Source organism: Ammospiza caudacuta, chromosome 8 (genome assembly GCF_027887145.1).
Source record: "Ammospiza caudacuta isolate bAmmCau1 chromosome 8, bAmmCau1.pri, whole genome shotgun sequence".
NCBI classification, from domain to species: Eukaryota; Metazoa; Chordata; class Aves; order Passeriformes; family Passerellidae; genus Ammospiza; species Ammospiza caudacuta.
In genome coordinates this window covers 8,387,016-8,400,544 of record NC_080600.1, presented here as the reverse complement: position 1 = coordinate 8,400,544, position 13,529 = coordinate 8,387,016, and the positions used below count along the sequence as shown (strand labels likewise).

Below are 13,529 nucleotides of genomic sequence, written 5' to 3'. Positions count from 1 at the left end.
CAAAGCCCCTTTGATGTTTCCCCCAAAAGTCAAAAGTTTTCAGGCTCTCCACTTTTGTGTTTCTAGCTGCTGGGATGTGCTTTGGACATTTCTCCTGGGTCACCCAAAGCAGAGATTTCAGCCCTTGCTATCCATTTGGAAAGTTTCCTGTTTTCAGCCCTCTCCTCCTTGGAGTAACTGAGGAGGAAAAAAATCTGGCTGGAGGGATCAATTCTGGAAATCATGGCTCTGTGAAAGGGGTCATTTACACAAACCCTCGTTGCTTTGGTTGTAGCTCTGTTCTAACAGCCTGGGCAGCCAGTTGCAGACCACTGTCAGCTCACTTGAGGTTGTGGCTTGAGGAGGGCACCACCACGTTTGCTTTGTGCATGTCCTCATCATTGTATGCCTGACAGCACCATGGCAGGCAATTTTAAACTTCCATTTTTTACGATTGGTCCTTAATTATACTATTTCTAGCATGACTCCATGAGAGGGGTATTTGCAAAGGTGCTGCAAGGCTGGCAGATCTTTCAGGATCTGGAGGCAGAGGGGCAGCTGAGTCACAAATGTCAGCCTCAGCTCCAAGTCACCCCTTGGGGCAGCCCAGTCTCATGGCACTCATCCCTAGTGAGAAACCTGACAGCATCCAGCCTTTGGGAGCACGGCTATCCATGGCCAGCTGGTGGCTGGCCAAGGAGGACTGCAGCCAAAGTTTTGTTCTTTGTTGAAATCCAAAGTAAACAGAATCCATGCAGAGGAGCCCTGATGGGCTGGGGGCTGCTTTGCTCCATCCAGGCAGGGCAAGGCAGTGTTTGCTACCGCTTGCCCTGGGGGTGTGAGATCCCCGTGGGAGCAGGCAGTAAGCCTGGGAGGTGATGAACCTGCCTTCTTGGATCCTGAACCCATCTCAGGAGCCCTTAGATGGGTGGGTGATCTAAGGATACCCCAAATCCAACATAACACCATGATTCATGGTGCTCCAGCATGACTTGGAAGCAGCACAAAGTTTCCTTTCTCACATCAATAGCATGAAATCAGGGAGGTGATGATGTGAGAGGATTTGTCTAAAAGATGGTATCAAGGTTAGGCATCATGATAATCATGTATAATGCTGTTATCACAATCATTTTGGTCTTGTTAATATCTACCTTTTAAGAAAATATATTTGCTGTATTAAATATCATGATGCTTTGGTTCCAATGCCACAAAACAGGGTTTTTTCCCTCCCTGACTATATCTTTCTTCAAACTTAGCAAGGGCACTGGAAAGCTAGTTGTGCCTTTTCTGTGTCCTGTGCCATCATCAATAATAAAGTTTTGGAAGTTACAAGCCAGGAAACCTGTTTGTTAAAGACATGGCCACCAGAACATAATCCAGCTCATCCATGACTGGGCCAGCCGTGCCAAGAGAAACCGTAACTTATTTTTGCTAGAAAAGGAATAAGATTTAGGATGCAAAGACCCAAAATCCAGGTATGTTGAGTAGGTGGAGACTACTTGTGTCATTGTTCTCAGGAACCTACTCCTTCTCACACCAAACCACCACCATTAAGGTGGTTCCTCTGCAGATGGAAGAAGCATAACCTGCTTATTTTATCTCATGTGCCCTCTGAGTGCCAAGATTTCTCCTTCCTGCTTTCCATTTATGCTTTGACATGTACATATATTTTAATATTCAAGTGTGTAAAAAAAAATCACAGTTTTCGCAACTCTCCAAATCTTTGGAGTTTTAGAAAGGGGAAACAGTCAGATTTACTATTAGTCCTCTGCTGGAGCCTAAAAAAGTAATCTAGGCCTTTTTAAAGGCATTGAGAGTAACAGTACTCCACGTAAACAAGACATCTTGAACATTGCTGAGCTGTTGGCACAGAACTAATGCAGAGTGTTTTGAAGGCTAACATGATGTTCATGTGTTACTTGCAGTTATTGAAGTGAACAAGAAGGATATAGTCTTCCTGATAGATGGCTCAACTGCTTTGGGGGCCGCCCCCTTTAACGCAATCCGTGATTTCGTTGCCAAAATTGTCCAAAGGCTGGAGGTTGGACCCGAGCTGATCCAAGTGGCCGTGGCACAGTACGCAGACACTGTGAAGCCAGAGTTTTATTTTAACACCCACCAGACCAGGAAGGATGTGATGGCCAATGTGAGGAAGATGAAGCTCATGGGTGGCACGACACTCAATACTGGCTCGGCACTGGACTTTGTGAGGACCAACTTCTTCACCAGTGCTGCCGGGTGCCGGGTGGAGGAAGGGGTGCTCCCCATGCTGGTGCTCATCACTGGGGGTAAGTCCAGGGATGCTGTTGACCAAGCTGCAGCAGAGCTGAAGAGGAACAGGATAGTGACCCTTGCCGTTGGGTCGAGAAACGCTGACCTGGCAGAGCTTCAAGAAATTGCTCATGAACAAGATTTTGTGTTCAACCCGAACGACTTCCGCCTCCAGTTCATGCAAGCCATTCTTCCTGAAGTACTGTCACCTATCCGGACACTCTCTGGAGGACTGCTCGTCCCAGAGCCACCCTCAGGTAATTAAAGGCCTTTTTCTAATTAAGGAGCTGTGGTTTATAAGTTTGCCGATTCTTATTCTGTGACATGTACAGATAATGGGGAAAACCATACCAAATGCATGTTCCAGCATGGGTAAATGTGAGTGCATGAACAGGTCAGTGAACTCGGTAGCATGGTTGTTGTTACAGATTTATGGTTCCTTCCTAGAGATTTTTGTCCTATTCTCATTTTGTCACCAACATTTAAAGGCCTGGATGATGTGGAAGATGTGCTTTAGTAGTTAGGTACCCAAATTTTTCAGTGGAGGGTTTTGCTCCTCTTAGGGTTTGTGTAGCCTATGAATGGACACCTGTGAGCGTTAAAGTCTCTTCCTCAGTTTGGGAATTATCCATAGTGGGTGCTTGCTCAGGAAAGCAGAGGTTTCTTTGGAGTGTAAAGAACAGAAGCCAGTTTGTTTGTGGAGATGTTCAGAGCTAACGTTGGACGGAAACTCACCCTTTAAGAACATATTTCATTTTCTTATTATTTACTCAGCTCAAGCCCCAAGAGGCATGCAAAGATGTTTCAGAGTTGATTTTCATTTAATCTGCTTGGAAGATGATCCAAAGCTCCACAAAGTCAGTGGACTCTTTTTAGTTGTCCTTGCCATTGACATCAGTAGACTTTGGAAGAAGCCAACTGATAGGGTCATGGCTTTTGAGGAAGTTTCCCCTGCATTTAAAGAGTTGTTCTAGGTGCACAAAGATTTTATATCAAATTTATCAGGATTTCTTCACAGTAGAGATGCTTGAGGTGAAATCCATGTTGCACTAGACCATATTTGAGCCTTGTATTTTTGTCTCATGGCATGTGAGCATTAGAAAACCAGGATTTCTTCCAGCCCGCAGTAAGATCAATAGTGAGGTTCCCACTGGCTTAAGTAGCTGTTGAATTGTGTCCATCTTTTTTCTAGTTTCTCACGTAATTTAAAATTATAAACTGCAGTGGAAAAGAAACAGAATGTTTGGAAAGAATCCTGAAAGAATTAAAGCATGTGTCTGATTTACATGAAAAGAAGACATTTTGAAATCAGTTTGCCAATACTTGTCCTTAATGAAGATGAATATCACAGGACCTATAATTTAATAAGCTTTGTTTCAGAGTGTGTCTCCAGCTAATACAGTTTTGCATGGCTATACACCAATGCTGATGTGCTTATTTTTCAATGTAAATTAAAAATGTTCCTGTGTTTTCTTGTTCTTCGAAGGTCATTCATGCAGCTTCTCTATTTTTCCAGTACTTTTTTTGTGCTTACAGCTATTCACACACACAATAAGCAAGGGATCGTATCCTGCCCCTACAAATTATTATTGGTACCAACAAAACTGATTTTGACACTGGCCAGTTTTAACTGGCTATTGTCTCATCATGGGCCTCAAATGGCACTTTTCTGGGAAAAATTTAAAATACAGAAAGCCAAGACAATCTGTAAAATCTGAGAGCAATCCCTGTATTCCGAAGAGCCCTTTATTTCCTTTTTGTTCTGAATAGCTCAGTATTTATATATTTTATATACAGGACAGCAAGCTTACAGGGACAAGGCAAGCTAGAGGGTGGATGAATCTAGCCAGAAATGCTTTAAACATAAATATAATGGGCAGAATTAGCAATGGGCATAAATAAATTCTTGAATAATTCATTTGGAGGAAGGCATCTGGGGGGATGTCTTGGGTGACATCAGTTCTCCAAGATTTTATTTAAAAGCTTGGCATTCTGGTCTGTAATCTGGACATGTTTAGAGCAAAAAAAGAGCACAGGGTGATGACCCTGTGGTGTCTTTGGGGTGTAGACCTACATCCTGGAGCTCAGATGCCTGGAGATAGCCCAGGAAGGATTTAAACTTAAAAATGGAACTAAGAGCTGCCAAAAGTGGGAAATTTCTCCCCCTTCAACCTCCGCAAAACAAATGTCTGTAACAACAGACAGTAAAGTGCAGCACTCAAGAAGGCAGGTATCCTCAGGTAGCTGTTGAGCCTGACATTTAAAAGGGTTGCTGATCCTTCCCTGCTCAATTCAGTCATTTCCAGCAAGGCCCTTGTTACTTCTGTGCTGATCACACCTTTACTCCTCTCTCTGTCTCCACCCTAACATGGTCCACATGCGTGTACGGCGTACGCTGCATGCACACATGATAAAAATACAATTTTCCATTTTTCGTTTTGTGCCATGTCTCACGTTGTTTTCTGTGCTCTACCGCAGTTCAAGTAACCAAAAGGGATATCATCTTTCTTTTGGACGGATCACTCAACGTCGGAAATGCCAACTTCCCCTTTGTGCGGGACTTTGTGGCCGCCCTAGTTAACTACCTTGATGTCGGCAGCGACAAAACGCGAGTGGGCTTAGTGCAATTTAGCGACACCCCCCAAACCGAGTTCTCCCTGTACTCCTACCAGACCAAAGCTGACATAATCCAGCGCCTGGGGCAGCTGAGGCCCAGGGGGGGCTCGGTGCTCAACACCGGCTCCGCGCTGAACTTTGTGCTCTTGAGTCACTTCACGGAGGCCGGTGGGAGCAGGATAAATGAACAAGTGCCCCAGGTGCTGGTCCTGGTGGCGGCAGGGAGCTCTGCCGATCCCTTCCTCCAAGTTTCCAATGAATTAGCTCGGGCCGGAGTGCTGACCTTTGCTGTGGGCGTTAGGAATGCGGATAAGGCAGAACTTGAGCAGATTGCCTTTAATCCAAGAATGGTGTATTTTGTGGATGATTTCAGTGCCCTGGCAGCTTTACCCCAGGAGTTAAATAAGCCCATAACAACATATGTTAGTGGAGGTGTGGAAGAGGTTCCACTCGCCCCAACAGGTAATGCCTACCTTCCTGCATGCTGACTGCATGAAGTTGATCTTGTTTAAGTGAATTTCTTGTTTCCACAGTACACATGTCCAAGACCTGAGTCATCAAAGTGGTTATGGCTGTGCTTAACTTGATGATCTTTAAGGTCCCTTCCAAACCAAACCATTCTGTGATTCTATGAATACATGGCTTGACACTGGCAGCACTTAATTTTGTTCAAGTCATTGCTACCACACCTTAAAAGCACAGTTTTAAGTCTTTTGGTAGGTCAGGACCAAAGGAGGACCTGAGTGAGTCTCTGCCCACCAGTCACTGGCTCTGGTGTTCCCTTGCTGTTCCCATAAGAGGGCCACAACCTGTAAATGCATCATGTGCACTAAATCAGGCAATGGGAGCGTGAGATTTTGACCACAAGAAGTGGCGTGGAAAGGTTAAAATCATGCCAAAGAGCACACAGGAGCAGAGGTCTAGCCAGGAACAGGTGGACAAATCCATCCCCAGAACCACTTGGTCAAAGTGATGTTATCAGGCTGTCACAGAGCCTGGATTTGATTCCAGAAATTCAAAGCTATCCTCCAATATTAAACCCAAAGGTTTTTGGCAAGTTTAACCCTTTTTAAGCAGGCCTTTTCTCACAAATTCCATTATTATGGCTATGTGCCCAGGAAGACATAGGAACAACTGGGATGGGTTAGTATGAAAAGGTGACCATTAAGATTAATATGAAAGTACAAGAGGCTTGGGTTTGCCTTTGGTATTCAATGAGATCTAAAGGGCATCAAACTGAAACAGGTGAAAGGCTTTTATGGATTTAGATGCTCCTTGTGATGCAAATGGGAGAAGATCCGGAAAATGCTTTGTGTCTATGTGCATGAACTGTCTATTTGTTGTCTACTGAGCCTTTCAATAGGAAAAAAACCCCAACCAATCCTCCACTGCTGCTTTACTTCATGTCTGTATTGTCAACATATTGCTAGAGCTTAAACATCACTGAACCAGCCAATTCATGATGTGATACAATATATGATATTTCCGTCTGGTGCCTGAATTTATTGAGTCTTAGGATAGACATGTCCTTGCTTTCCCTTCTTCCTCAGATTCTGAATAATTCTGCAGACTTTGAATACTTTGGTAAATAAGAATACTGAAAGAATGAAACCCAGCTAACTTGCAGACAATTTTCTAGGATGGCATACGAGAAGAAAAACCCTTTCATTTCTTTTTTTCCCTCCCCTCCCCTTTTCATTTGTGAATTTATTCTAGAAAGCAAGAAGGATGTTTTATTCCTGATTGATGGCTCAGCCAACCTCTTGGGCATCTTCCCTGCCGTCCGGGATTTTGTACACAAAGTAATTTCTGACCTGAACGTGGGTCCCGACGCCACGCGAGTCGCCGTCGCGCAGTTCAGCGACACCATCCAAATTGAATTTGACTTTGACGAGTACTCATCCAAACAAGATATGCTTACCAAAGTGAAAAGGATGAAGATTAAAACTGGGAAGCAGCTGAACATCGGAGCTGCACTCGATGAGGCTGTAAGGAGGCTGTTTGTGAGGGAAGGTGGAAGCAGGATCGAAGAAGGGGTTCCTCAGTTTTTGGTCCTCCTCGTTGCTGGGAGATCGACCGACAATGTGGAGGAGCCATCAGATGTTCTGAAGCATGCTGGAGTGGTAACCTTTGGTATCAGAGCCAAAAATGCTGACCCTGTAGAGCTGGAAAGGATTGTTTACGCCCCACAATTCCTTCTGAACGTTGAATCCCTCCAGCGGATTTCAGAGCTTCAGCCAAGCATAGTCAACCTGCTGAGAACAGTCCAGCTTCAGCCAGCAGGTACAGGGAGCCTCGGGGTTTCCAAGAGGCTGAAAGACATGGCTTACATGCCCTGCTCAATTGGTAACTGGAGCATCTGGGTCTGGTGGTGTTTAAAATGATTGTGTAGAAACTGCTGTTGTACTTGGAGTTTCCTCTGCTCACACTCTGATCCGGCAAAGCTTTAAGTGCCAAACCAAATTTTGATGATAAGTGGGGAAAATGCTTTTGTTCAGCTGCAAGAGCTGTAGCTGATGCTGTTTCCAGTGTGTAGAACACAGGACAAACCTGAAATAACAGGACATTGTTGCCCCAGAGATGTTGCATTAATTGATGTGCAATGCTGGGCAAGAGATAAAAGAAGCAAATACTGGCTTGTCTCAATTTCTCTTTCCATCTTCCCTCTTCTGGAGGAGTGGATTCCAGCACACTGGATTCACTCTTGCTCTGCTATCTCTTCCAGGATATGATGGCAGTTTCTACATTTTCTACATACACACCAATAAATCAGATGCTCTTGACTCAGTTACCATTCAAACTCAGTAGATGAGATGGATTCATTGAAGAATAATTTTTAAAAGGTCTTCAAAAGAATTACATGGCCACAACAACAAATTTACACTGCAGTACTGGAAATCATGCATGTCCAGCTGTGTGATTTCCTGAGGCAACCCTAACTGAAGCATTAGCTCATCTCCCAACAGGAGATGGAAACAAGGAAAAGTGTGATAACATCCATCTCTTCTCTCCCTAAGGGGGCAGATGGACTTAAAATCATAGAAACATGAAAAAGAAATAGGGCTGGAAGGAATCTCGAGGTGCCATCTACTACACGCCCTTGTCCCCAGCAGGATCTTTCTGTCCAGAACTGTATGACATTGATCTAATCTGTTCTGGAAACCCTTTGGGGGAGACTTCCCAGATTCCATAGCCAATCTGCTCAGTTGCTTTTTTCACGTCACACTTCTGTCTCTCTAGTCACAGTTCAAGTCTTCTACATCTCCTTCAACCTGAGGAGGACACAGATGTCAGCTTGCTCCCAAATGTTCATTTTTTCATCTCCTTTAGATAGATGAAAATATTTTAGATTTTTCTGCAGCCTTTTCATCTACTGTAGGCTTGACATGTAGGTCTTGTCTCAGTCCTTGTGTACTATCTGTGTACCCAGGTCATTCAATCCTTCCTTGTAGGTCTTGTAGATTTTCTTCTACATTTTCACCCTTGCCTCCCCAACATCAGCCTGCTCCAAATGTCCAAGCGTGACAACGGCATCCCCTGGTCATCTCTTACCCCATCCTTTCCATGAGGATTCATGACCCTTCCCATATTTGTGCAGCTTCTGTCTCTTGTCTCTTGCAAGACTTGTGCAATCAGAGCTCTTGAATTCTGTCTTCCCTTTTAAAACAATTTCTGTCTTGTCCAGACCCGTTTGGAATTCCTTTGGCCACCAAGGACTATTAATAATTGTGCTATTTGCTCAGGGACAGCAGCATCCACCCAGTTTTCCTAGTATTCTTGGCTAAAAGACATCCATTCCATAGGAGCAACTGTATTCTTTTCCTTCTTTATATTTTTTTATCTTCTTATTTTATCTTATCTTATCTTTATCTTATTTTTCTTCTTTACTTTTTTTCTTCTTTATCTGCTACACAGGGATTTTTAATAGGACTTTCCCATTGTTCCTGAACTTTAGAGGAAGTATATGAAACTGGGAAACACCAGGCAATGTCTGTTCCCTCTTCCCACCTATATTAATATTCCTCTCCTATGCAGGTTTCCAGCAATCCTCTTAAGAAATATATTTGATCTGAAGTCTGCATTAAGAGTTCAACTGCCCTTGTTAACTCTTTACATGGCTAAGCATTCATAAGTAGATAATTAATATTTTCTTCAGAGGGGCAGATCATGCTCCTGCTTGTCCCACTCGACCTTGCTCTAAGCAAGCGAAGAGTACTTTTTGGGATGTCATCCAGCAGTTGCTGTGTTTGAGAGGCAGTGATGTTTTCTGCTTGGCCTAGCCAAAACTTTGCAATTCTATTGGTCAATAGCATAACAGGTCAAAGTTCTCTGATCTTTGACACTTCATGGTCTTGATTTTGAGATTTTTTTTTTGTTTGTTTCTTTGTGGTTTTTGTTTGTTTGGGGTTTATTTTGAGAAGAAGTGTTTGGCCGCAATTAGCATGTTTTTTTCCTGCCTGAAGATAGTAAAGAAAAAAACCCCCAGAGATCAGTATCTAGCATTTTAGAAGAGCATTTCAGCATTTTCAGCTGGATGTCCACCCCAGCAATTTCTTAATTTCTTTTCAGAAATATTTATTTCTAAGTTCAGAAAAGCTTTTCTCTCCCTCTCTTCACCATCTCCCTGTGAGCACTCCCTGTATGCGATTTCATCCAGGAACTCTTTGTTTCTTGGGAACATTATATCCCTGGCTCCTGTTGCATGCTGCAAAGTCAAATGCCAGCTTCCCATGGCCCTTGGGAGCTCAGGTAGGAGATGGCACCCAGAAATCCCTTGGCACCCCATTTCCCATGGGTCTGTGATTCTACGACTCGGTGGGTAAGGCACGGAATGCACTGCACTCCAATTTCCACCAGCTTTCACCCATCTGCCCCCTCAGCAGGGGTTGCATCCAGTGGCAAAGGAACCGAACCACCTTTCCTGACACCTCGCCCTCCCCTCCCCGAGCTTTATTCTCCTTCGGTTCAATGTACGAGAAGAACATTAACCACTGCAAAAGAGAATCTCACTTCTCATCCCCCATTCCCTTACTTGTCTCAAACTGTAGTTGAGAGAGGTGAGAAGAAGGATGTGGTGTTTCTGATCGATGGCTCGGACGGTGTCAGGAGAGGTTTCCCTCTCCTGAAGACGTTTGTCCAAAGAGTCGTGGAGAGCCTGGACATCGGCCGCGACAAGGTGCGCGTGGCCGTGGCGCAGTACAGCAACACCATCCAGCCCGAGTTCCTGCTGGACACCCACGAGGACAAAGCAGATCTCATCAGTGCCATCCAGCAGCTGAAGCTCATGGGAGGGTCTCCTCTGAACACAGGGGCAGCCCTTGACTATCTCATCAAGAACGTGTTCACGGTGTCAAGCGGCAGCAGGATAGCGGAGGGTGTCCCGCAGTTCCTGATCCTGCTGACTGCTGACCGGTCCCAGGATGATGTCAGGAGGCCCTCAGTGGTCCTGAAGACAAGTGGCACGGTGCCCTTTGGCATTGGGATTGGAAATGCTGACCTCACAGAGCTGCAGACCATTTCCTTCCTCCCAGATTTTGCTATCTCTGTGCCGGACTTCAGCCAGCTGGATTCAGTGCAGCAGGTCGTCTCCAACAGAGTCATCCGGCTGACCAAGCAAGAGATACAATCTCTGGCCCCTGACCTGGTTTTCACATCACCCAGCCCAGGTGAGAAGATGTTTGTGTCTGCACTGAGAGCCAGTGGCAAAATATGATGTTTAGAAACATCATGGCTGCAACACAAACTGAGAAAAGCAAAGATGGTCATGGCTAAGACTCCAATTCTGAATTCTAGAATTCAGAATTAGATAGAATTCTGTCACGGTCTCCCTGTTGGTGCACTCAGGGTTGGTAGGAGCTGTGCAGTTAAACTGAGCCACCTTTAAGCCCAGCCCCTCAAAGTGGTCCATGCTGCATTCACGTGGAAGACCCACAAAGTGAATGTTACCACCTTAATCTTATTTTAAGTGGATGGATTTTAAGTCTGTGCTGTTCCTTCTGGAATGGAAATTGTGTCCTTTAGATGCTACAGGGGCACCTTCACACCAATAAAAATCAAGGTCAGCTTTCTGCTAAATGTAAGACATGCTGATTTTTCCTACTTTTGCCTCCCTCATTCACTGGGGAAAGGGAAATTGGAGGCAGGCATCAGGAGAAGGATCAGCTCTTACATTTCTGGTCTCCCTTGGAATGAAATCCAGCCAGCATATGCCTGGGATGAAGAGTATCCACCCCAGAGAAGTCCCTTAGAAATTCGCTGTCCTACTCTGTTCATTCCCTTCTAAACCAGACCGCTTTCCTCCATCCCCATTTATCAGTGTGATGTTCTGCGATAATTCAGGCTCTGAATTACCTGAATTACCACTGCAGAAAACACTTTTTAGGAATCAAAAAATCATCCTGGAAAGGCAGAAGCTGAGAGAATAATAGGATAGAATCTTTCCTAGAGGGCAAAGCCAAAGAAGGAGGGGTCGTTCTGAATGTAAAGCAATCTGCCCTGAGTAAGGACTACCACCAAGTTACATTTTCTTGGGTGGAGATCTCACAAGGAATTACTGTTCCTGGTGTCCTATTGCTCCCTCTCACTTCCTTTGCTCTGGAATCTACTGTTCTTACACCCCCTGGGATGTGCCTGGCAGCCTGGTCGTGTCTCTGGGTTGAACCCAGAGCTTCCTGCTGAGGCTCCTAGGAGTTATCCCAGGCAGGGAAAACAAGGAGCACCATCCCCATGGCCAGAGGCATGGGTTTAGTGGTGTAGATGATGAGCTTAGCTGCTCTCCATGAGCAATTCCTGGTGCTTCTTCCTGACCAAAGCCTTCTCTTCTGCAGCGGGCGTGAAGAGGGACATCGTGTTCCTGGTTGACGGCTCCCGCTACGCCGCCCAGGAGTTCTACCTCGTCCGTGACCTCATCGGGAGGATCGTCAACAACCTGGATGTGGGCATCGACACCACCAGGATCTCGGTGGTGCAGTTCAGCGAGCACCCCCACGTGGAGTTCCTGCTCAACACCCACTCCACCAAGGACGAGGTGCAGAACGCCGTGAGGCAGCTGCGGTCCAAAGGCGGCCAGCTGGTGAACGTGGGGGAAGCCCTGGAGTTTGTGGCCAAGACCATCTTCACCCGGCCCTCCGGGAGCCGCATCGAGGAGGGCGTCCCGCAGTTCCTGGTCATCCTTTCCTCCCGCAAGTCTGACGATGACTTTGAGTACCCATCCCTCCAAGTCAAGCAAGTGGGGGTGGCACCTATGATGATAGCCAAGAACGTGGATACTGAAGAGATGATACAGATTTCCCTCAGCCCTGAATATGTTTTCCAAGTCTCCAGCTTCCAGGAACTGCCCAGCCTCGAGCAGAAGCTACTGACTCCAATTGAAACCCTGACTGTGGACCAAATCAGGCGGCTGCTGGGAGATGTGCAGCCCCCCATAGGTAAGACACTGGCTCTGTCTGGGCTGCCACTCAAACAAATGTTGCCCAAAAGACCTTCTCTTTAAGTCAAGATTTTCCTTAGTTAAAACCAAAGTCATAGCACATGTACAATTTTAGAAAGAAAGCTTTAGACAGATGGCAATTCTACCCAAGTACCTAAATACATTATAACCTATGATTTTCAAGTCAAGTACTTTAAACATGACACCTGTTTGGGTCAATTTCAATTCAAATACACAATGTATGCTATTGCCTGTTCTCGCTTAGCAGCTCTCTAGGAAACAGGCATAAATCGGGGCAAAAGAAAGCTGGAAACATTGACAAATCCAGAGAAGAGTATTAATAAATAAGACAGATAAGGCTGTGAGTAATGCATGCTTCAAATTCTAGGCAGACACACATTCCCACTTGTACACAGGCCCTTTTGGAGAGGCTCCCTGAAGCACTGTGCCTAAAAGTTGGCCAAAATATGCCACATGGTTCTGCCTCACATGACAGCAGATCGCACAAAAATCCTCCAGCAAAGCTTAAGCAAAGCATGGCACCCCAATAATTTCCTCTCTTCTTGCTTCCCCACAGATGTTTCTGGAGATGAAAAGGACATAGTCTTCCTCATTGACAGCTCTGACAGCGTCCGGCCGGATGGGCTCGCTCACATTCGGGATTTCATCAGCAGAATCGTCCAGCAGCTGGAAGTGGGGCCGAATAAAGTGAGGATCGGGGTGGTGCAGTTCAGCAATGGTGTCTTCCCCGAGTTCTACTTGAAGACCCACAAGTCCAAAAATGCCGTCCTGGAAGCCATCCGCCGCTTGAGGCTTAGAGGTGGGTCCCCCCTGAACGCTGGCAAAGCCCTGGACTTCGTGGTGAAGAACTACTTCATCAAGTCTGCGGGGAGCAGGATAGAAGATGGAGTGCCCCAGCACCTGGTGGTCATCCTTGGAGACCGGTCCCAGGATGATGTGGACAGACCCGCCAGAGTGATCACTTCCACAAGCATCAAACCTCTGGGTGTCGGAGCCAGGAATGTGGACAGGGACCAGCTGCAGGTCATTACCAACGATCCTGGGCGCGTGCTTGTGGTGCAGGACTTCACGGGGCTCTCAACCTTAGAAAAGAGGGTGCAGAACATTCTAGATGAGCTCCCAATACCTACAACGGACTCACCCGGACCAATCCTACCTGGTAAGGCTGCTATTCATCCTGAAGACTTTTCTGAACAGAGTACAGATGGTATTT

The 13,529-nt window shown here is 45.7% G+C and overlaps 1 protein-coding gene across 1 annotated transcript in view; it reads left to right on the top strand.

The window, feature by feature from the left end:
• The window catches only part of COL6A3 (collagen type VI alpha 3 chain), a 57,906-nt gene that overhangs the window by 16,707 nt on the left and 27,670 nt on the right, over positions 1 to 13,529 (top strand). The window contains exons 4-9 of the mRNA XM_058809227.1: positions 1,905 to 2,507; positions 4,729 to 5,328; positions 6,583 to 7,149; positions 9,915 to 10,532; positions 11,694 to 12,293; positions 12,873 to 13,475. Coding sequence (XP_058665210.1) covers positions 1,905 to 2,507; positions 4,729 to 5,328; positions 6,583 to 7,149; positions 9,915 to 10,532; positions 11,694 to 12,293; positions 12,873 to 13,475 — 3,591 coding nt within the window. The remainder of the gene's footprint in view (positions 1 to 1,904; positions 2,508 to 4,728; positions 5,329 to 6,582; positions 7,150 to 9,914; positions 10,533 to 11,693; positions 12,294 to 12,872; positions 13,476 to 13,529) is intronic.